We start from the raw sequence: 20,815 nt of genomic DNA, 5'->3' as shown, positions 1-20,815 counted from the left end.
TCAGTTTCCTGGTCTGTAAAATGGGTAAATAATACATGCTTCACAGAATTTTCACAAGGACCTAATGAGATATGGTATGAGAACACCTTGGGAACCCTAAATGAAGGTTTAGGATATGAATGAATGTGAAGGATATGAATGTGAAGGATAATTATTTAGTCCAAATCTTTAGTTAGTTCAGCAAATATTCATTGAGTCATTCATAAACAAAGTCCCATATGCCCACTCTTACAGCCAGGACCCCTGACTTTCCATCCAGGCTTCAAATGGCACCTGGATGTTTGTGGGAAAGCTCTAGTCTCCCTGATGCCACCACTCCGGAGGTTTAGGGCTTCTCTCTGGCTTCTTATTCCAGAGGCCCCAGTGAGGCAGTGGAGGCAGAGGCTGCAGAGCATGTAGAGCACGAAGCTCCAGAAACCAAGAACAACTAGCTCTCCACCTCACCCGAGCATTCCCACTCCCCCACTCCCCTGGCTTCTGGCTTCCATTGCTATACAGACAGCCCCAGTTCTGGCAGCTGGCTGGGCATTGTGGCGGGGGTGGCTCCACAGATAAAAATAGCCCCCCTGGTGGCAAAGCTGGGTTGCCATCCTGGGAGGCACTGTTGACATGGCAGCAGTGGTGAGAGAGCCCTCAGCACTGGACAGAGGAGCTACGGGTGGGGGTGGGATGAGGGAAGGGAATGGGGCAGGGCCTGGGGAAGATTGGAAGACAGTGGGGGAAGGACAGAAACCAGGAGGGTGGAGAAAGGAAAAGAGGTAGGAGGTATTAAGGGGGCAGGGAGGAAAGGAAAGGAGATTTGAAAGGTGCTGCATTAGAGAGGCTGGAAACACACTGAAGAAGTGGGAGAGACTGCTTTCAGACTCCTCCTGTGCCTGTGCCTTCTGACCAGAAGCCGTTTCTAACAGGTGTTCCTAGCAACAGCCCAGCACAACTCAGATCACATGAAGAAGGGAATAATCTAAGCAGCTTGAGCCTCAGCCCAGACCAATAAGAACCCAGGTGTCCCAGCTCCCAGCCAAGAACACAAATGAGTCACCTTTCCGTCAGACTTCAGCCCTTGAGAGAGGGAGGAATTGGGAGGGGTGGGTGAGAAGGTCAGAGGAAGGCAAACTGAAGAGGAGGCTCCCAGTACCCAGTCCAGAACTCTTTCTCTGGTTCATTTGTCCACCCCTCTTTTCCCTCCCTACACCATTTGATTTTGCTCATTAACCACCTCCACATGGACCACCCCACCAGCCCTCCAAACCACATCTCAACAGCTGTTCCCAGCAGATGCCCTGCTTCCATGGGGCCTAACAGATGTTGAAGGTAGTCTGGGATGGGTAAGTAAATTAAAAACTTGGCAAGAGTCTGACTGCAAGTGTGATGAGGGCAGCATCAGATTATGGATCAGCAGGATTTGAGTCTGGTCCCAGCACTGCCCCGATTTTACTAACTATCTCTGGGGATTGTTCCTTCTCTGTAGCCTTTATGGTTCTCAGATTCAGGGACTGGGTTGGAGACACTGGGAAAGTAGGATGCTTGGGCCTTAATTTCCCAGTTCCTGAGTTCATCCTTTCTGACTGGCTCACTGCTTCCCCAAATCAGCTCTAGCCCAGTGCTTAAAGGAGAAGGGTAGCTTTTTTCTTTATCAGAAAAAGGCCACATTCTAACCTTCATGAACTTTCCAGGAAGTTCTCCGGCATATCTGTCTTCAATTTATTTCACTGCAATTAAAAACAACAGCAAATTTTCTTGGCATTTCAAAGAAGAGCAGAAGGGGAGAGAACAGGAGGGACCAAGAAGTCTTTGAGGTATCTAGTGCAATTTGGTTTATTATGTATCTTGCAGATTGGAATTTCTAAAGCAGTTGCTTGGTAGAGAGATGCTCACGGTTTAGGAAGTTTGGCAATACTGTTGGCATGTGTGTTCACTCAGTTCAGGCCACAAGAAGTTTCCAAACAAGGTGGGCACAGAGGAGAGAACAAGGGACACAGTGCCAAGCAGATATGCAAGAGCTGATCAACAGGGGAGCAGGGAAGCCAAGGAATAGGAATGAAAGGAAAAACTTCCCTAGCCCCCAGGTCCTGCCTGCCAGAGAATCACTCAGCCTCTCCCTATGACCAGCACCCAGCCCCCAGCCCTCAACCCCCAGCCAGCCAAGCTCCCTTCCCAACCTAAATGGTCCCAACACCAGCTGGCAGCTTAGGCTGCCACTGCAGCCACCATAATTATTTGCAAATCTGACTTCTCACTGCAGTTGTGGAATCAACTGACCTGGAAGTCTGGCTCTATCCAACAGCACCACCTGAAGCACCCCCTTTCTAGCTCTTCTCCATGCCCTATGCCCCCAGGCCTTACCCCAAAAACAACCTGACCCTTCTCCCACAAAGCCTTCCTCTCTACCAAAACCCCAACACAGCTCCCTCAGTGCACTTTTGCCAGGTCTGAGTGCTGAAGTGGAATCTGAACCTGGTGTTTTCTTCTCAGACAGCAATAAGCTCCATACAGGCAACCCCAGCTGAGGGGAGAGGAGCAGTTGCAGGACTGGGGGATGCTGGGGCAGAGGGGCAAGAGCAGGGGCACTAGGGACCACCCTGCATTGAATGGATAACAAGTTGATTTTATCCTTTTCCCTTCTCAGTCACCCTTTTTTTCCCTGCTCAATTCCCATCTATGCCCCTTCCCAAAAGAAGGGAGGAATGGTCCCACAGTTCTCTTAGACCATGTAGTCTTGCTCCCTTAGGGGACAGTTTTATTATCTAACAACTTCCAGTCTCCCCAGTTGTCTCACCTCCACCCCACCTGCTGCCCTGGTTTTGTCCCTCTTTCTCTGCTGCTATCCTGAAGAGAGTTGGAAAATAGCTACTCAACTTCCATACCTGAGAAAAATCAGCCCCTTGAGATTCAAAGGCAATTACTTGGCTTCCTCCCCAGAGGGACTAGGAGGATGAGGTCACTGAGAAGGCAAAAGACACACCTTGCAGAAGACAGGAATCGGGACTGGACTCATAAGGCCCCAGAGGGCACCTATAGCAAGCTTATCCTGTACCATTACCACAGCAACCCCTCAGTGAGATGAGGGAGCCACAGGGATTTTCTGACCCCTAGCCAAGATGAGGGAGAAGTACTGATGGCAAGAGTGAAAAGGTAAGTCAAAGGGAATGGGACAGAGAGAGGAAGTGGGACAAGGGAGAAGAGCAAAAGGGAGCCTCACAGCAAAAGAGAACCCAGAGAAAGATGAGGCAAAGGAGAAGATAGAAGAATCAGAGAAGAGAAAATAAGAGAGAGCAGAGGAGTTGGACACAAATCCTCAAGAATTCCTTTAAAGACAAAAAGAGAGGGAAGACCTGTTTTCAAGGTTTTCTGCTCCTCCATCCCAGTCTGAAGGTGGCAGAAAGATTTTTTTTAAAGGTCGGTGGAATCTGGAAGATAGGGAGGCTACCATTGCTTTGATTTCAGGAACTCCCTGGCAGGGTGTAGTTATAGATGTGCACGCTTCTTTCCTGCTGAGCATCTCACCTGGCCTTCTAGTCCCATGCATCCCCAACCTCCTTCACCTTCCTCTGGGCAAAAGTGGTAGATGCAACCTCAAATGTGGAATCCTCTGTCTTTTTTCAAATCACTTCCTGAGGCTCCTGGACAAGCAGAGTGATGTTTGGATTCTAAGAGACTTCAGTAATTTTCTAAAATAGGATGTGGTATACCTGATAATACCCTCAAGCCTAGGGACTTGGGATAAATGTCAGAAGGGAATTCCCCAATGTTCATAGAACCCACCTATGGCAGCCCCTAGGCTTTCCATGCTCGCCATGTCTCAGAACTGCAATTGCTCCATCCACTTCCAGTTTCACCATCGGGAAAAGATGATAAGGAGGAAGTTCCTCTCCTTTCTTTTGACCTCAGTGGCCCACATCCTTCATAATATTGCCCTCCTCTAGCCCCACCTATCCTTCTGGTCTCTAAGCTCAGACACGTGCCTTCTCTCCTTCCAGATAACCATCAACAAAACTCCTTCAATCACAGCTCAAACCTATTAGGTAATTCATATTCCTACCTCTTGAATCTTTGTCTCCCTCATCCCAGCCAATAGTTGCCCATCCATTCCCATTCCCCTGCCTCTTCACAAAACAAGCTCTTCCATGCTGAAAAAGACCTTCAGTCTTTATCATTTAAAAGTTACTTTTACATGATGATATTAAATGAAGAACTGAGACTCAGAGAGACTATGTGACTTAAAGAGTACATAGTTGTAATTGTTAGAACAGAATGTGAACTCGAACTCAAGTCTCCCATTATTCCCCATGCCCTTCTACTACCACCACTCTGCCTCCCTGTTTCCCTCCCTCCAGCCACCTATCCTGACCAGAGATTTATCAAGTTCTTCCTTGGGGCTGAATTTGATCCCCTACCTCTGTACCTTCCCTTCAACTTAAGGCAGGAATTTTCTACCCTCTACCTTCCCAGAGATACCACACAGTCCTCATTCAAGAGAAAGTTGATGGAGGAAATAGAGACAGAAGACATTTGATGGAAAAGTGCAGTATGAAACAGAGGAAGGAGAGATTCCCTTTGCCATGGCTGGAAGCAGAGAAGGAAGGACTAATCCAGTGAGGACAGCACTAAAAACTATCCCTACCAAGGCATGAGAAAAATGACACTCCTTTTTCTCCAGAGGTCCAGGGAACCATAGTTTATGCTGCAATCTTCACAGCAGCTCCACATCCATAGACAGAAAAAGGAAAATGGCAGCATGATATTCAAAACTGGTAAGAGCCATAGAAGATCACTCCATGGGGCATATACAAAAAGAGGGCAAAAGGCAGGGTTAAATCAATGAGGCATCCAGCCTCAGCTTCTTCCTCCCATCCACTGGATCTCCCCAGGAATGTCAAAAAATCTGAGTGTCACAAATACATACACAAGATCACACGTAGGTATTATCCCATTACCTACATACACACATACATCATCTCATAACTAGGACAATTTCAGGTATTCAGGTAAGTGCACACCTTCCCAACACATTTATTGTTACACACGCCACTTATAAAAACAGACACATCTTCATGGAGCTCTGTTCCCAGCATACCTATCAACCTTTACCCAAACACATATGTATACGTGTCAGGCAGGCATTCACAACTTCATCCTAACATATCTCACACAATCCAAACGCCACAGTTTCTGGATCCTCTCTGTAACTCCTTCAGTTCCAGGCTCTGTCCTGAGGTCTCTAAACCCCATATCTTTTAAGCATCACTCTCAAAAAAACAACATCATCATCATCTCCCTTTCCTCCACCTCCATTTCCTACTCCTCCCCCCGCCACTCAACAAACACGGAGGTATACACGCACCACAGAATCAGAGACAGAACTGGACCTCGTGACATATGTACATATATTCACTATTTCATTTGTTCATTCCTTTATTTAACAGCATTTATTGAGTGCCTATTATGTTCAAGGTATCACATTAGACTCTGATGAAACAAAGATAAGCAAAAATAATCCCCAGTGGGGTCCCTGCTCCAGCTCATCTATAATGACCTTGAACCACAGCATAGAACATTGAGCCTAGACTTTGAGGGTCCTAAGTGTGCACCATGTGGGGAAAGAAGAAGAGAAAGGGACTATGTCTATACTGTCCCAAAGGAAGGGGGAAGTTCTATCTGTAAAATGTAAAATTCCAAGAGAAACCGGAGCAGAGAAAAGAGAGTGATGTTTGTACTATCCTGAGAAAAAGAGAATGCATATTTATGCTTTTCCTATGTATATAACCCCCTAAAGAAAAAAATGAGGCAGAAACCCAGAGTGGTAGAATTTCATCAGTTGGGTGGGTGTAGCAAAACAGGGAATACAGAGCCTCCCAACTCTCCACACCACTTGACGGAGTTCAGCAGATTACAAGCTCTGTAGGAACAGGGACTATGTCTGTTTCATCCACCACTGACTGTATCCTCGGCATCCATCATGCCACCTGGTCCATAGAAGGTACTCAAGAAATAGTTGTTGGATGAATAAATGAGCTGAGGATGGCAAACCAATGTCTGCTCATCATTTTTCTTGATTCACAAAAGACATAGAAAATTATTTCTACCTCTTCTGGTCTTCTTCCCGTTCCCTAAAGCCCTCTGATCTCAGAGAAGGGTGGGCAGCCAAGTTAAAAATTTCCTCTTAGGGTTAAAAATGCTGAAAATCATCCTGGCCAACTCATCGTCTCCAGATGGCCTCTTTCACCCTCTCTTATGCCTCAGTTTAGGAGTCTGCTTAATTAGGGAAATTGTCCTGAAGATAGAGGTAAAATCACACAGTTAAGAGACTCTCTTCAGTTCATATGATCTAGATTAGATTCTGAATTTATTTTTGACAGGGTATTAGTGTGGGAAACATAATTCTTGAATGCTCTTCGCAACAAAAAAATTGCCCTGCACGATTATATTAGTGTGGGCTTTTCATCCAGAGTCAAAAACACCAGGCCTAGTCTCTCTGAAGAAAGTTTGGATGTCCTAATTAGAAATGAAAAAGGTAAGGGGGCAAAAATAGGATGTGTTGAGTAGAAGAATCTAGATAGATAGTTAGATAAATACATACAAGTATATATGCCATGTTTCCATTTCCAAGCAGTACCCAGTCCTAAGACATAAATCATGTCTATTTCCTATTTCCAGACTTAGCAACCCCTTTCCACCTTAACCAAAGGGGCAGGGGGATCTTTATTTCCACTTAAAAGGGGGAACACTTCCTTTCTCACCTCTTCAGAAAACATCCCATTGAGAGAGTTGGGAAACTCCCACCTCTTACCCAGCAAAGCCCTAAATCCTTTTATTTCCCTTCATCTGATAGTCAAAGCCTCCCCAGTATTCAAAAAGGCAAAATCCAGTAGTCCATGAACGTAGATCAAGTTGGGATCTACCTTGATATCAAGGTCTTTCTCTGCTTTAAGGACGTGAGACTGGGAATCTATCCCTGCCAATTAATAATCAGGAGACTGTACTTTTTTGGGTAAGTTATATTCCATGTAACTAGCTTTATTTTTTACCTGTAAAAATAGATTATTGTACAAAGCTAGCATTCCTAAGGACCAGACTGCTAAAGTGAGTGAAGACCAGAATGATCTAATCAATAACAATTGGGATCCTTGTCCACCCTAATCTCATGTAGGGACATCTCAGCTAAGGCATGAGATGGGAGGGACAGCTGCCTCTACTCCCTTCTCTTCCCAGGTTTCATGCCTCCTTCTGGGAATCCTCTTCTCTCACCACTGAGCACTTCTCACACTAAAGGAAGAAACAACAATTCATCTTCAGGAAAGGCTTTTAGTTAGAAATGTGTGGGAGATAGTGAATCTAGTAACACCCACTCTTTTGCAGGGCCCTGTTACCTGGAATAGAGGCAAGGTTAGTATGACGAGCCACTAATGTTAGGGGAACCATCCTGAATTCTCCCATTTATGGACCTGGGGCCCTTCTTCACCTTCCAACTACTTCCTTACTTTCCCTTTCCCCAGCTCATTTGCCATTAACAGAGCGTCATTTTTCTATCAAGAATCACACAGTGCTCCTCCGAACAAAAGCATCACACAGTGCTCCTCCCAACAAAAATCAATTCAATCTGGTTTTCCATTTCTTCATCCCAGAACTCATTCCAAGGCTGCGCTTCATAGAGCCCAGCAAATTGGATTGGCCAGAGGCAGCCAAGGAGGGGGACTGAGAAGTACATTTGGATTCCAAGCCTTGTTGCCCACTATGCCTCAGTTCTCCCTAAGGCCTCTCCAAGTAGCTAGTGTATAAATCAGACCCACCTGCCACAGAAAGGTGTCATCTTATCACCATAGGTGAAGTATTTAAGGGACAATACAACATAAGCATCTATCCATCCCCTACCCGCATCTCTCCCTCTCCCAGAACCCAGAAATAGAAAGCTTCGGTGCTCACTATGGAGAATATTGGGGAGGAACTGGGTTCAGGGCTATGTTTACTGTGTTTCCTCTCTAAACATCCATAGTCTCCTATCTGTTTCCTCTTTCCTGGGGCCATGTATTCATCTGAGAGAGAGGGACATCTTCTCTTGTTCCCTGATTAAGAATCAACAGACTGCGGAGATTTCCCAATGACAGCAGCTGACTGGGAGATAAACATGGTGCATGGCTTGTCTTTGACCCAATCCTCTTTTTTTTCTAAGGAGCAGGGGAAAAGTTCCTTTCCTCCCCTGGGACTGGAGTATGAGATACCTGAGTTCTTCCTTCTCCCATTTATTCCTCCCCACATGCCCTCGTACTGCAACAATAGGAAAAGATGCCCAAATGTGCTTGGAGATCCCAGAAGACCCTATATAAACAAAAAGGCTTTGATTAAGCCAGTTACCTTGCCTTTGTCAATCAATATTTCTTCACCATCATCACCTCCTTCAGCTTCCAGGTAGGGGCTCCAAGCCCCCTCCAGATTCCAGGTGGGTCCCCTCATCATTGGGACAAGTTTCCAGGTCCCAAGAGATGAGCAGCTCAGACATGGGGTGCCCCCCACCCCACTCCCTGTGCAGGAGGCAGAAACTGCCAATCCCAACTGAGACACATATGACCCACAGGTTGGCACAAGTATTCCCATGCAGTGGATTTACAGCTGTGTGCAATCACTCCACATACCTCTGTGACCCACGGTCACTCATGCACACACATGTCATGTGGCTCACATCTGCACAACTCTGCACATGGATACGTGTGAGTCAGCCTGGCACCTCTGCTGCCCTCCTGCAGCCCTGCCACACTGCATATACTGTGCTGCCTCTAAGCGCTGCGTGTCAGCCTGGGGTCCACAGGCACAGGCACATCGTTAGCTTTGCAACTCCTAAACCCGCTCCAACCGGCCGGCTTGCTCGGCACATGCCTTGCACATGTGGCCTGGCCATGCGTGTCAGGGCCGTGCTTCCTCGCACCTGCCAACATGTGTGCCAAAGAGAATCTACCAGCCCACAGCCCCGCTCCAGTTATCCCCCCTCCTCCTCCCGCTCAGGCTCCCTAAGGTCCCTTCCCCCCATTCCCGGGCCGGTGACTTACAGAGACCGAAGCTTAATCCACATCTTCTTGCTGGGAGCTGACTTCAGCTCCAGGGGTGACGGGCAATCCGACTCCTCCAGCATCTCTGGAGGACTGCGGGGGGACAGCTCCATGCTCAGCCACGGTCTACGGAACAGAGAGAGGAGACAGCATCTCAGCTCAGCTTCAGCCCCAGCCAAGAGACCCTCACCCCCCATCCCAGGCCCTTCCCACCTGCGGCTGGCGTGGACCAGCCAGGCCGGTGTCTCTAGGCTCGGCCCGAGCTGGCAGAGCTGCAGCTCCTGCGGCTCCTCCTCTCCCGCTGCCCAGCCGAGCTTTGGGCTCCCAGTCCAAGCTCTCCGCACCGCCGCTGCTGCTGCTGCCGCTACCGCCGCCGCCGCCGCGCGCTGCCAGAGCCGCCTCCTTGCCTCTCTCCTCCTCCCCCGGCCGGGTTCCCCCCTCCCTCTGCTCTCCCTCCCTTCTCCTCAGCCTGCCCGCCAGTCTCTCACTCCTCGCAGCCACTCCTCCCCCTCCCAAAGGAACGATTGGAAGCCGGGGGCACACACAGACAGAAGCACCCAAGGGCGAGCGCACGCACACAGGCGCCGGGGACGAGTGGCTGCGTGTGCCCTGTACTGGCGGATGTGAGTGCGTGTTTACAGAGTGCAGCGGAGGCGGCGGGCAGGACTTCGGTGTGGGTGGTTGTGTGGGTTCTCTCCGTGTGTTTTGAGTTTCTGTGTGTATGTGCGTGTGGTTCCATGTATCCACGTGTGCCTAGCTGCCTGCGTGTCCCATGTGTGAGGGCGGGGTAGGGGATGAGCACACATCTTTCCCGGCTAGACCTGGACTCGGAACCCAGTCAGAGCAGACCCCACCTGTGCTCCTGTCTTGGAAAAGTTCAGGGTGTGCCGTGAGCTGTGATGGCATCCCACGCTTGGCCTCAGGTCCCTCAGCTTGATCTTCCCCACCTTTCTCCAAGACTGTGGCCTTCCCAATGGTGCTTCTACCTGCCTGCCTAGTATATAGGAATTTCTTCGAAGTTCAAAGCTCTCCAGAGCAGGCAGCACCACATCTTCCTTTTTTTTTTTTTTTTTTTTTTTTTAGAAGGCGTCTCTGTAACCCAGGCTGGAGTGCAGTGGCGCAATCTCAGCTCACTGCAACCTCCGCCTCCCCAGTTCCTGCAATTCTCCTGCCTCAGCCTCCCCAGTAGCTGGGACTACAGGTGCAGGCCACCACGCTGGCTAACTTTTGTATTTTTTAGTAGAGATGGGGTTTCACCATATTGGCCAGGCTGGTCTTGAACTCCTAACCTCGTGATCTGCCAGCCTCGGCCTCCCAAAGTGGTGGGATTACAGGTGTGAGCCACTGCGCCCGGCCTAACATCTGCTTTGACTAGGTAATAACTCTACACAGCCAGGAAAGCATTCCTGATATCAAAACCCCTCCTGAAGCACTTCCAGCTCATTTCTTCTGTTCCGTCTTCAGAGAAAGAAATCTAGGAGCTAAAGGCCCAGCACAAAACAACCTAGCTGATTAATAACCATTTGTGGAAGGAGTGAACTGGAGTTTGAACTCAAGACCTTGTAAAAGGGCAAAGCCTCCTCCATCCAACCGAGTCCTACCTAGGACTCTTGCAGGAACCACCTCTCTTGCTCAATATTGTTCTCCCCCTTAATGACCACTGGCTTTGGCACTGGGGAAACTCCTATGTCAACAGAAAGTGGAGATATATTCAGTAACTGCTGAATCCAAAACAGGCCACTAATCCAGGATCCCAGAATGTGAAATTTAATTTCAAAAAAATTCTGGAGGTTGGAAGGAGGAGTGATCAGGAGAAGGTATTTACTCTGTTCTAAATGCTGAGTGGAGGCTCCCCCTCTCCCAGTCAAAGAAGGAGAAAAGAAGTGAAATGGAAGGGCGAAGAAGCAGATGGACTGTCACAGCTAAGACTCCTAACATAAAAGAATTGCCAAGTTAGGTCAGCATTTAGATTCAGCAGAAGTATCAGCAGAACCAGCTCCCAGAAAGTACAGAGGCAGAAAAAGATGGCAGAGTCAGAGATGGAGAAAAAAGTGGAAAGAATAATGGGACTTCTCACCCTCTGTCCATCTACCTTTAGCACACATCCCTCTTTTCCCTTCTTGCTGGAAGAACAGACCCAGCCAAAACTGGCTGCATCTGAGACCCTAGTCACACTCCTACTACACAGCCCATTTCTGAAAATTTGGGAGTAATCTCCTCCTTATCAACTGAAAATGAAATGGGCTGGAAACTACAAAAGAATTGCAAATTAGGATGGTGCTAAAGAGTTCTAATTAGTAAATTAGGATTAGAACTAAGGAGTCTCCAAATTTAGGCAGGTCTTTAAACTAGAACAGGTGGGAAAGAGGCAAGATGTACATCCACAGGGATCTCTCAACATTTCTTGTTAACACAGTGGCACATCCTGCTTTCCCAAGACCCCCTGCTTCTGACTTATTTTAAGGCTAATTCTCACACACACACACACACACACACACACACACAAAGTTATTCATGAAAGAGACATTAGAGTTCATCTACTCTAATCCCCTTCATTTAATAAATGGGAAAACTTCATAGACAATACAGTTTGATGGAAAAAGCAAAAATAAAAATAAATGAGAACTAACTAAACTAACCCAGGAAAATTATACAGTCCCACAGAGAGTAAGTGATAAAACCAGAGCCAAGTCTACGAGCCTTTTTCGCTCTGTGGCTCTCTTTCACTTTCTTTAGTCACCAGTCCTAGTGTTTAGTCTCAACCTCATTCCTCTTGTTGCAATACAATCCCATTTCTGCCTTGCTGCATCCCTAAAGAGATAAGAATAGGGTATACTTGTTCCACTCCGAGGTTCAAAAGACAACTGTTCTCTCCCTGTCTTTTCCTTTTGTCCCCAACCCCCACCATTCCCAGGCTCCTTCTCATTCCTCTCCTTTTCAGCTTCTAAACTGCCCCCTACCCCTAGGAGGCTCTGCCTCCTCACTCCCCTAACCCCACAATCCTTTCCAACAAGCTTTGAGTTTGATAGAGACCAAAAATGATGCTTTGGCAGCAGGTGACGGATGGATGTGATCTGCCTCCTACGGGAGTGCTATTTAAAGGGGCAGCCTCACAATCCTCTCCTTCCAAAGTGACAAGAGAAAAGTCTGCTCCTCAATCTCTCCAGAGCTGCAAACTCAGCTCAAGTTAACTTCTGACTTCCTCAACCTGCAACCTGGCCTGCTGCTCCTGCTTCCTATTCAAGTGGGAGGGAGAGTACTTGACAACTCATTGAGGTGTGGGGGCTGAAGGGGGATTCATCTTCATCTCCTTTGATGACAGGTACTTAGGAGAAGCGGGAGGCCCTGTGGGGAGGAGGACTGGAAGAACACTCTTCCCCCAACCGCGTGAGTGCATTTCAGCCATGTGCCAGCTTCTTCTCAAAGTCAAACTTTGTTGGAGAAGAACTGATATAAGTATGAGGACCTAAGGTGAAGGAAGCCTTGTCCGTAGCTGAGACCTCCTCCCTCCTGGACCCTGGTGTTCACAGCACAGTTGTTCCCTTCCTGCAAAGCAAAGTGCTTCAGGGCATCATCCCTTTGGCCAGGCCCTGGACCTTCTGCACCTTGGGTTTTTTTTTTTTTTTTTTTTTTGAGACAGGCTCTCGCTCTGTTGCCCAGACTGGAGTGCAATGGCATCATCTTGGCTCACTGCAACCTCTGCCTCCTGGACTCAAGCGATCCTCCCCAACTCAGTCTTCCAAGTAGCTGGGACTACAGGCGAGAGCCACTAGGCCCAGCTAGTTTTTGCATTATTTTATAGAGACGGAGTTCGCCATGTTGGCCAGGCTGGTCTCAACCTCCTGAGCTCAAGGGATCCACTGACCTCGGCCTCTCAGACTGTTGGGATTACAGGCAACAGCCACCATGCCCAGCTAATTTTTTGTATTTTTGTAGAGACAGGGTTTCACTATGTTGCCCAGAGTGGTCTCAAACTCCTGAGTTCAAGCAATCCGCCTGCCTCCCAAAGTGCTGGGATTACAGGGGTGAGCCACCACACTCAGCTCTTCTGCACTTTGAAGTTTGCCCACCTGCCAACTGGATTGAACACCGTGGCAGGCAGTGTTTCTACTGTCCAAACAAAAGGGAGCACCTCTGCAAGTATCTTGCCCCAGGCCTTGTGGGAGGGATAATTCCATCTTATTGCTGCAAACAAGTTAATGGAGATTTTAATGAAAGCACTGCATTAATGAAAATGCTGAGGCTAGAACCTACTCTGTGCCTGTAAGACAAAACAAATGGGGTGAGATTTCTGATATCCATTCTTTACTTCCTTTGGGCCTAAGTAAAGCAAACTTACAACTGAGATACAACTTATTGTGTGGGAAACAACTTATTGTGTCCCAGGTTGTAAGAGGACAGAGATGCTCCTGGTAAAGGAAGCAAATTGCCTGAAATACTGATGGGTCCTGTTACTTCTCTGTCCCTTCACCTCTAGACATTCACTTTTTGCTTCCAGTGGTAAAGGCCATCATGTCCTCACCTTCTCCAATTTGCTCCTTCTAAGGTCTCTGGATTCTAAAAACCAAGTCTTCCCTTGTGAAGAGGCAGACCAGGCAGGTGGAAAAGGTCTAGGACTGAACATCAGACTTGGGTCCCAGTTCTAGTTCTACTGCTAAACATGTGACCTTCATTCAGTCATTTAATATTTCTAAATCTGTTTTCTGACCTGAAATAGGAAAGCCTTCCCTGGCTACCTTGCAGAATTGCTATAAGGATGTCAAAGCACTTTGAAAAAGTATAAGTGGTAGGGAAATATGTGTGTATAATTATATGTTTACAAAAAGATATATCAAATTACAAAATTTTAGAAATAGAGAATATATCTGTGTTACCAGGGGCTAGAGATGGGGAAGGGGGTTGTAGGAGGGGAAGCAGGCATGGCTATAAAAGAGCAATACGAGGGATCCTTGTGGTAATGGAACTGTTCTGTATCTTTTTTAAAATTATTATTTATTTTTTGAGACAGAGTCTCGCTCTGTCACCCAGCCTGGAGTGCTGTGGCAGGATCTCGGCTTACTGCAACCTCCACCTCCCGGGATCAAGTGATTCTCCTGCCTCAGCCTCCTGAGTAGTGGGACTACAGGCACGCGCCACCACACCCGGCTAGTTTTTATATTTTTAGTAGAGACGGTGTTTCACTATGTTGGCCAGGCTGCTCTCAAACCCCTGACCTCAGGTGATGCACCTGCCTTGGCCTCCCAAAGAGATGGGATTACAGGCATGAGCCACTGCACCTGGCCTGTTCTGTATCTTGACTGTAGTGGCAGACACACAAACCTGCACGTGATAAAGCTGTATAGAAATAGATAACACACACATGTGCACACACACACAGAAATGAACATAAGCAAAACTGGGGAAAGAAATCTGAACAAGATCAGTAGATTATATCAATGTCAGTGATCCTGGTTGTGGCAGTGTACTATAGTTTTGCTAGATGTTACCATTCAGGGAAACTGCGTAAAGGAAAACAGAATTTCTCTGTATTATTTCTTACAAGCGCAGGTGGATTAACTATCTCAATAAAATTTTCAGTTTTAAAAAAAGGAGTTCTGTCTGCCCTACATCCCCCTGCAGCAACTTGTCTTGCTGTCCTCTGGGAGGCTCCTCTTAAGCAGTTCTACATGCAGATGGAGGAAGGATCTCTATCCCCTGAAGCAGAAAAATATAAGCATATAGAGTAGTTGTTCAGATACTTCTGAGCCTTCTCTTCCTCATCAACTTTACTCTCAGTCTCACAAGACTGACACTGAATCACCCTTTAAAACATAAGGTCCTTCCCATAGCAAGGAAGGAGGATTAGCTGATCCACGAAGCAGGATTCTCTATCGCTTCCATCCTAAAGAGCAGACAATTGTTGCTAAGAAAAATTTGTGTGCTGATTATGGGTGCCAAGTTAAGAAAGTATTGACTAAGCATGGGTCTCAAGAAATAAAAAGCAAACACGTGTACAAAACCCCAAAATAGCTATCAAATAGGCTTAATGAAGTCTGAATGGTTTTTGCTGAAAACCAACAATTGCTTCCCTTTCATCATGAAAGTATGGACATGACCCTAATTAATCAACTAGCTAATTATATTTATCAATTCCAACCACTCTAGACCTGTGACATACATGATCTGTTTCTCCACTTCTTCCTGGCAGTGGGTGCACAGAAGTGATGCATGGGGGCCACTATTTCCTGCCAAGGAGTTAAGTAAACCTAGTTTAGTGCTATCTTGAATGCCCCAGGCTCTGTGACACTTGAAATTCTAATTAGCGCAGAAAAGGGCTAAGTTAAAACAGCTTGTACTCCCTCAAGGATACCCACTCTCAGGGCCATACAGCCTAATGAGGCCTGTGAAATTCAAGATCCAGAAGAGAAATCCCTGTCTGGAGCAACAGCTGTACCCAGGCTGACAAAAGGATTTGGGGGTTAAATTAGTCCCTCCCAAAAAAAGGCAGAGTACCCGCAAAGGGTACAGGACGGAAACCCCACCTGAGTCTGGTCCAATCAGTTGTCATGTGACCTAGAATTGACGAAGACTACCTGACCCTCTGCTCTGGGTTGTGGAGATATCAAAGCAGGAGGGGTTAAAGCAAGAAAGAACTTGTAACAATGTAGTAGAGCAGGTGGGCAGTGAACATCTCTGAAGGGCACTTCCTCCTTGCCCCAGTAGGAAATGCAGTCAAGCTGGGGGCAAAGGAAGAGACCCAGTGACTCCTCGAAGAGCCCCACAAAGGAAAAGAGGGGCTCCTTTGCTGCTACTCTGCAGTCGGGGCAGGCTGAATGTTTGCTGAACACATTTGAAAAACGAAGAGAGAAGATAATGGTCCTAATGAATGTGCAGGAGACAATAGCAACTCCAGTGGGAGGATTATAAGCTCATTATGGTTTAATATGATGATTGATCATCTCTGCCTGCCAGCATTATCCTAAGAATAGTGATGAAGGTCGGAGAGGCCCATGCCTGTCAGAGCTCAAGCTCAAGTCACCAGAAGATAGAAAATATACTTGTACATTACTCCTTTTTTCATTGTAAAATTCACACAAGTGGCCCCACACCCTAACTTTTTCCATAAACTGTCCTCCATGCCCCCAGCCTGCCTCACTGCTCTACGATTTCTCAGCCCTGGATTGTTCTTCCACAGATCTGTTCATCAACTCTGGCTTCTGACCCTCTTCTTAGTGACCCCACCCCATTCCCACCCCTTGAGAAAGTGACCACAGCTTCCACTATGGCAAGGGTTTAGGAAGGTCCGAAGGGCTCTTCAGTGGGTATTGGCAGGCACTCGGTTTAGGTGGAAGGCCCGGGACACCTCCCGATAGGCATTTCGAAGCAGGACATAAGGGAAACAGGACTCCAGCATGTCCAGGGTCAGGAAGGATGACTCCTCCACCACCTGGAAGAGATGGGGCCAAGAGATGAGAACCTCAGGTAGGGCATTTGTCTGTGATACCCTGTTCCTCTTTGCATAGTTCCCAGGCCCTCTGAGGCCCTGAGGTTACAAATGAACAGGGTTCCAAATCACACCCCCCTCTTCCTCCCTCACTTCGTTTGGCTCCAGGAAGGCAATGTGGCATATTCAGCTCCATTATCATTGACCCTGACCCCCTCATCAGGACTATGTGAAGGGCACAGAAGCAGAAGGCAGGAAAGAACCACTTTCCTAGTGGCAGCAAAACTCATTCTCTCCAAGTCTGGATGCTAAATCACATGTGGCTGGGCAGCACACAGATGCAGGTAAAGATGTATAAAAGTGCTAATTACAAAGCTTTGCAGCGAGAGGAACAAACACCACTGCAGGCCACGGAAGAGGGGCCTGGAATTCACACGGGTCCTCTTGTGTTGGGCCTCAGTCTCCTCCCTCTCTCAGTACGGTGCTTGGGGAACAGTAAGGATGCTGCATAAAGGAGCAGGCATGATTAGTTAGTTTAATTAGAAGCCCGCATGCTGTGGTAATCCCAGCAGCCCCCACAGCCAAGCAGGAAGATAGATCAAGATGCCTGGGTAAGAATGACAGTGGGGGTGAGGGTGAAGAGGGGAGGTGGGTGGACAGGGCATGTTCATGAAGAGCAGCATAGCCTAGTGTTGGACTGGAGGGTCCCCATCCCTGAGGAAGGGACAGGGTGTATTTCCTTCAGTGCCTTCCTTATCCAAGAGGTAATGAGACTAAAAACACACTCTGGAGAGGTGTCCCATATCCTCTGGCAATTCACACAGATGGGTTCTCCACAATATATCTGGTACTCCAAGTCCTGAAAATTCACTAAGGAAAGAGAATCTACCATATCTACTCTAACGTGTTTCTCTCTCTGAAGTCCTTTCAAGTTTTAAAATGTGTAAGATTTTCCTGTTCTCAAACACATGCACACACAACAGCTGCAAAAGAGCAGAAACTGCAGGCTGAAGGAAGGGAAATCTGCTGGTAAAACTGTAGCCCTGATGACAGGTTAAATATCAAAGAATTTCTTGCTAGGCAAGACTTTCAAACACTCAGCCGGGAAAGAGATGAGCTGTCTTCTCCAAGGTGCTACCCTCAGGTACAGGGAAATGAATAATGACTTCAAGTGAATCCACTGGCCCAAGACTTTCTATTCTCCATGAAGCACAAGAAAATAACAGGGCTCCCAAGTAACAGAAGTTTACGGGAGTGGAAACAGCCCTAGAGTGATGACCAAGAAACTTGGGTTCTAGTCCCAAATCTGCCATCTATTTTAGGGGAGACCTTGATTGTCATCTTTCCCTCCCTATTCCTCAGTTTGCTCATCTATGACTTATAAGTACTGGACTAATTGCCAGGATCTGGCCTGGTTCTGGCATCTAGGATTCCATGATTCTATAAGAGCCGTGTCTTTCCCCAGGAAACCTGTACCAGGAACAGACTGGCAACACTGAGGCATGGCCCAGGCTTGACAGCCAAAACAGACCCTGGGGACAGAAGTGCTGGCCAGAATTTGAGGCTACATGAGTAGCCTCTCAACTCAGAATACAGCTCCTTCGCCTTCAGTCATTTCTAGTTTCTCAATGGAAACATTTGCATTTAAATTGCTTTGCAGCAACTAGTCCCTCTAGTTTCCCCCTCCAATAAAAAGTGCCGGATCCTAGCTCTGTTCCTGTCACTCTGTTGGCCTCATTGGAAGGCCACAGGGGCAAACACTTCCCACATTTTGGGGTGTTGGAAGGGGTCTAAGCAGAAGGAGGTAAGAATACAGGGGGGTAATACAGAATCACCTCCAACCTGACAGGGGTGAAAACTACCTGAGGAAGTGAAGAGTCATGCCAAAATCATCCAGAACCTAAAATGAGCAGCAGACAGTGGGAACTAACATTTGCTCAGCATCTACTACGTACTAGGGACTTTCACACATATCTTATGAATTCTAACCACTCTACCACAAGGATTATTACCCACTTTTATGGACAGAGAGCTGAAGTCTCAGAAGGACTCATTGCCTTGCCAAGGCCAAGCTGCTGCTCTATGTATTGTGCCCCACAGAGCCCACCACCATGGGCACTGCCCTCACTCTGCCCTCATCTACCTCCTCTGCCCTCCTGCCTCACCACACACATCCCACACAAACACATCCACCCCCATGTCCATTCTCCTCTCTATCATAATCCTTAACCAGCCCAGCCTAGGCCTTTTTCTAGCTGGAGAAACTAAGGCATAAATACCACTCAGTGCCTGTGTATTTCAAGGAGACCTGGAGGAGTCCCAGGAATCCCTGGCCCCTAGCATTTCTGGGCCTGGGACAAGAATACAGATGGAGGTCCACATATCATATGACTAATTAAATCAAGCTAATTAACTAGTATATTCTAGCTTTCAACCTTCACAATGCTCCTTTGTAGTCTTATGGAAACCCAGGTTTGAATTAAGAATTTTTGGACTCCTCCAAGTTCTGCACCAGAACAGGGTGAAGGGAAGAAACAAGCTTCCAGCCCAGTCCCTCTTCTCCTCCCACCCTCAGTTAGAGGGATTTTGTGTGTACTTGTAGACTTCCTTATCTGCATATCTAAACTCCAGCCATATGTCCCTTGGGCACTAGAGATACATCCACCAGTAGGACGGTCCGCCTCAGTAGGAAGAAGTTTAACACAGGCCCTACAAGTGGGCTGAAGCTGCTTAGCAAAGTATTCTGGGGCCCCAGATACCTCTCGTATGGGCCTCAAGGTGGCGTACAGGCTCTACCCCTTCCCTTTGGCCAGAGGAGGGCCCCAGAATACTCTACTAGAGGAGGGCCCAAGGAGGGCCTTTCAAACACTGGGCCCAGGGCAAGAGCCCTTCCTGTCCATATCTAAGTGCATTACTAACATGGAGAATCAGAGCAAAAGAGTGAGTAAGAGTGTTGAAAAGGGAAACAGGGTCACGAGGAAAAAAACTTTCAAAGTTAACTGAGTCAGAGTTCCCAAAACTTTCTCCCAGAGTAGAGAGAAGCCCACAGCTTGGGAAGCAAGAAGAGACAGCAGGAACTGCCTGATTCACGGCCCACCAGGCTCCCTGCCTTACAGCTTTTTAGCTAAAATCCTTTCCCTGCTCTGAGCTCCCACCCCTCAACCTCTGAGTTCAGCTCTGTGTTATCCAGCACTCTTTTCATAGTACTCTTAAAGACAAGAAAGGCAGTGGTAGAAAATTGTCCAGTGAAACCAAACTTGTACTGGACAGGTAATTACCAAAAAGGGGCATAGCCGCCGTACCAGGTCAGACTCAGGAATATTGCAGGACATGGGCCCAGCCAGCTTAGGGGCCAGGAAGGCCCTGTCTTGCAGAAGTCCTTGAAGACTCTACTCTGGCATTATAGGACAAGTTTAGAATGTTAACCAGAATGTGAGAACTAGACTCAGAGGGTTATGCAGAATTAAGTCCTTCGTTAATGCTTTTGGGTGACGACAAGGGCAAGGATGCAAAGACCCTGAAGAGGAGTCTCCCTCTGGCCCTTCCACTCCCTGTTCTCAGACCAGCTGAAATAAGATACATACCAAGCGCATGAGCAGAGAAATGGATTCGCGATTTCTGGTTTTAAGCTTGTCAGTCTCCTGGCCCAGCTGCAAGAGGCTGACAGAGGCCACCTGTAAGGGAATTTGTAAAGCAGATTTTTATAGAGGTCAGTATCAAACAGCCTCAGGCTGCAGGAAGTTAAGAAAAGATCAAGGAGGAGAGTTAAGAAGTGCTAGAATATTCCTGAAGACTCAGGGTGAAAAAGTGGCAAATCTCCTAGGTTTCAGAGATACATGCTGCCTGTAAGCCAGCCTGGATCTCATGGACCTCCCAGTACAGACAACAGGTTGCCAGGAGTGCTAGGGGGAGAGATTGCAAGGGGTAAGGAAACAACGTAGAGCAAAGGCAGGTGATGTATGTCAGGAGATTAACCTATCTCTTCCTAGGCAGCCTCCAGACACCACTGTCATCAGGCTGTTTACAACTGACTCCCCATCTGACTAGAGGCAGTGTTGAGCCTCTGATTTAGACACAGCGCTCATGGTACTCTCCAGTCAACTCCCAAATGCCTGTCATCTCCATCATCCCCAAACCCCCAGCGGGTCAAAGAAGAAACATGATTCATTGTATCACAGGCCCAGGTGACCTGCATTTAGCAAACAAAGATGATAAAAGGGAAGGCAAGGGCAGGGGGATTCCCTTCTCACCCCTTCTCAGAGATCTGGTGTGAATCCTCTTTGCATTTAAGATGCTCAGAGCCAGGTCTGTCTGGTTGGGTGCCTCAGCTTAAATAGAGACACTCTAACCAAGC

At 47.5% G+C, this 20,815-nt stretch overlaps 3 protein-coding genes across 6 annotated transcripts in view; all 3 read right to left on the bottom strand.

Moving 5' to 3' along the window:
- BLOC1S1 (biogenesis of lysosomal organelles complex 1 subunit 1) overlaps nt 1–14,651 on the bottom strand; it is a 1,086,347-nt gene extending 1,071,696 nt beyond the window's left edge. Inside the window, exon 1 of one of the 3 annotated variants that reach the window (XM_050748973.1) lies at nt 14,648–14,651. The gene's annotated coding sequence lies outside the window, so the exon portion shown is untranslated. Of the gene's footprint in view, nt 1–9,011; nt 9,016–9,227; nt 9,232–14,647 lie in introns of those variants that run through there. The other 2 variants (XM_050748986.1, XM_050748979.1) reach the window with 2 other exon arrangements.
- Nucleotides 1–20,815, bottom strand: part of PDE1B (phosphodiesterase 1B) — a 292,990-nt gene that overhangs the window by 20,244 nt on the left and 251,931 nt on the right. Inside the window, exons 2-3 of the mRNA XM_050748883.1 lie at nt 9,252–9,423; nt 9,039–9,164 (exon numbers count right to left, since the gene is read on the bottom strand). Of these exons, the coding sequence (XP_050604840.1) occupies nt 9,039–9,151 (113 nt within the window). The 5' untranslated portion in view covers nt 9,152–9,164; nt 9,252–9,423. The remainder of the gene's footprint in view (nt 1–9,038; nt 9,165–9,251; nt 9,424–20,815) is intronic.
- Nucleotides 15,934–20,815, bottom strand: part of NCKAP1L (NCK associated protein 1 like) — a 49,112-nt gene continuing 44,230 nt past the window's right edge. For both annotated transcript variants that reach the window (XM_050748846.1, XM_050748847.1), the window contains 2 exons: nt 20,046–20,135; nt 15,934–16,464 (listed from right to left, as the gene is read on the bottom strand). In XM_050748846.1, the coding sequence (XP_050604803.1) occupies nt 16,333–16,464; nt 20,046–20,135 (222 nt within the window). In that variant the 3' untranslated portion in view covers nt 15,934–16,332. The remainder of the gene's footprint in view (nt 16,465–20,045; nt 20,136–20,815) is intronic.

Source organism: Macaca thibetana, chromosome 11 (genome assembly GCF_024542745.1).
Source record: "Macaca thibetana thibetana isolate TM-01 chromosome 11, ASM2454274v1, whole genome shotgun sequence".
In the NCBI taxonomy this organism is placed as follows: domain Eukaryota; kingdom Metazoa; phylum Chordata; class Mammalia; order Primates; family Cercopithecidae; genus Macaca; species Macaca thibetana.
The sequence above is the reverse complement of the archived record's forward strand: the minus strand, read 5'-3'. Positions and strand labels throughout refer to the sequence as shown.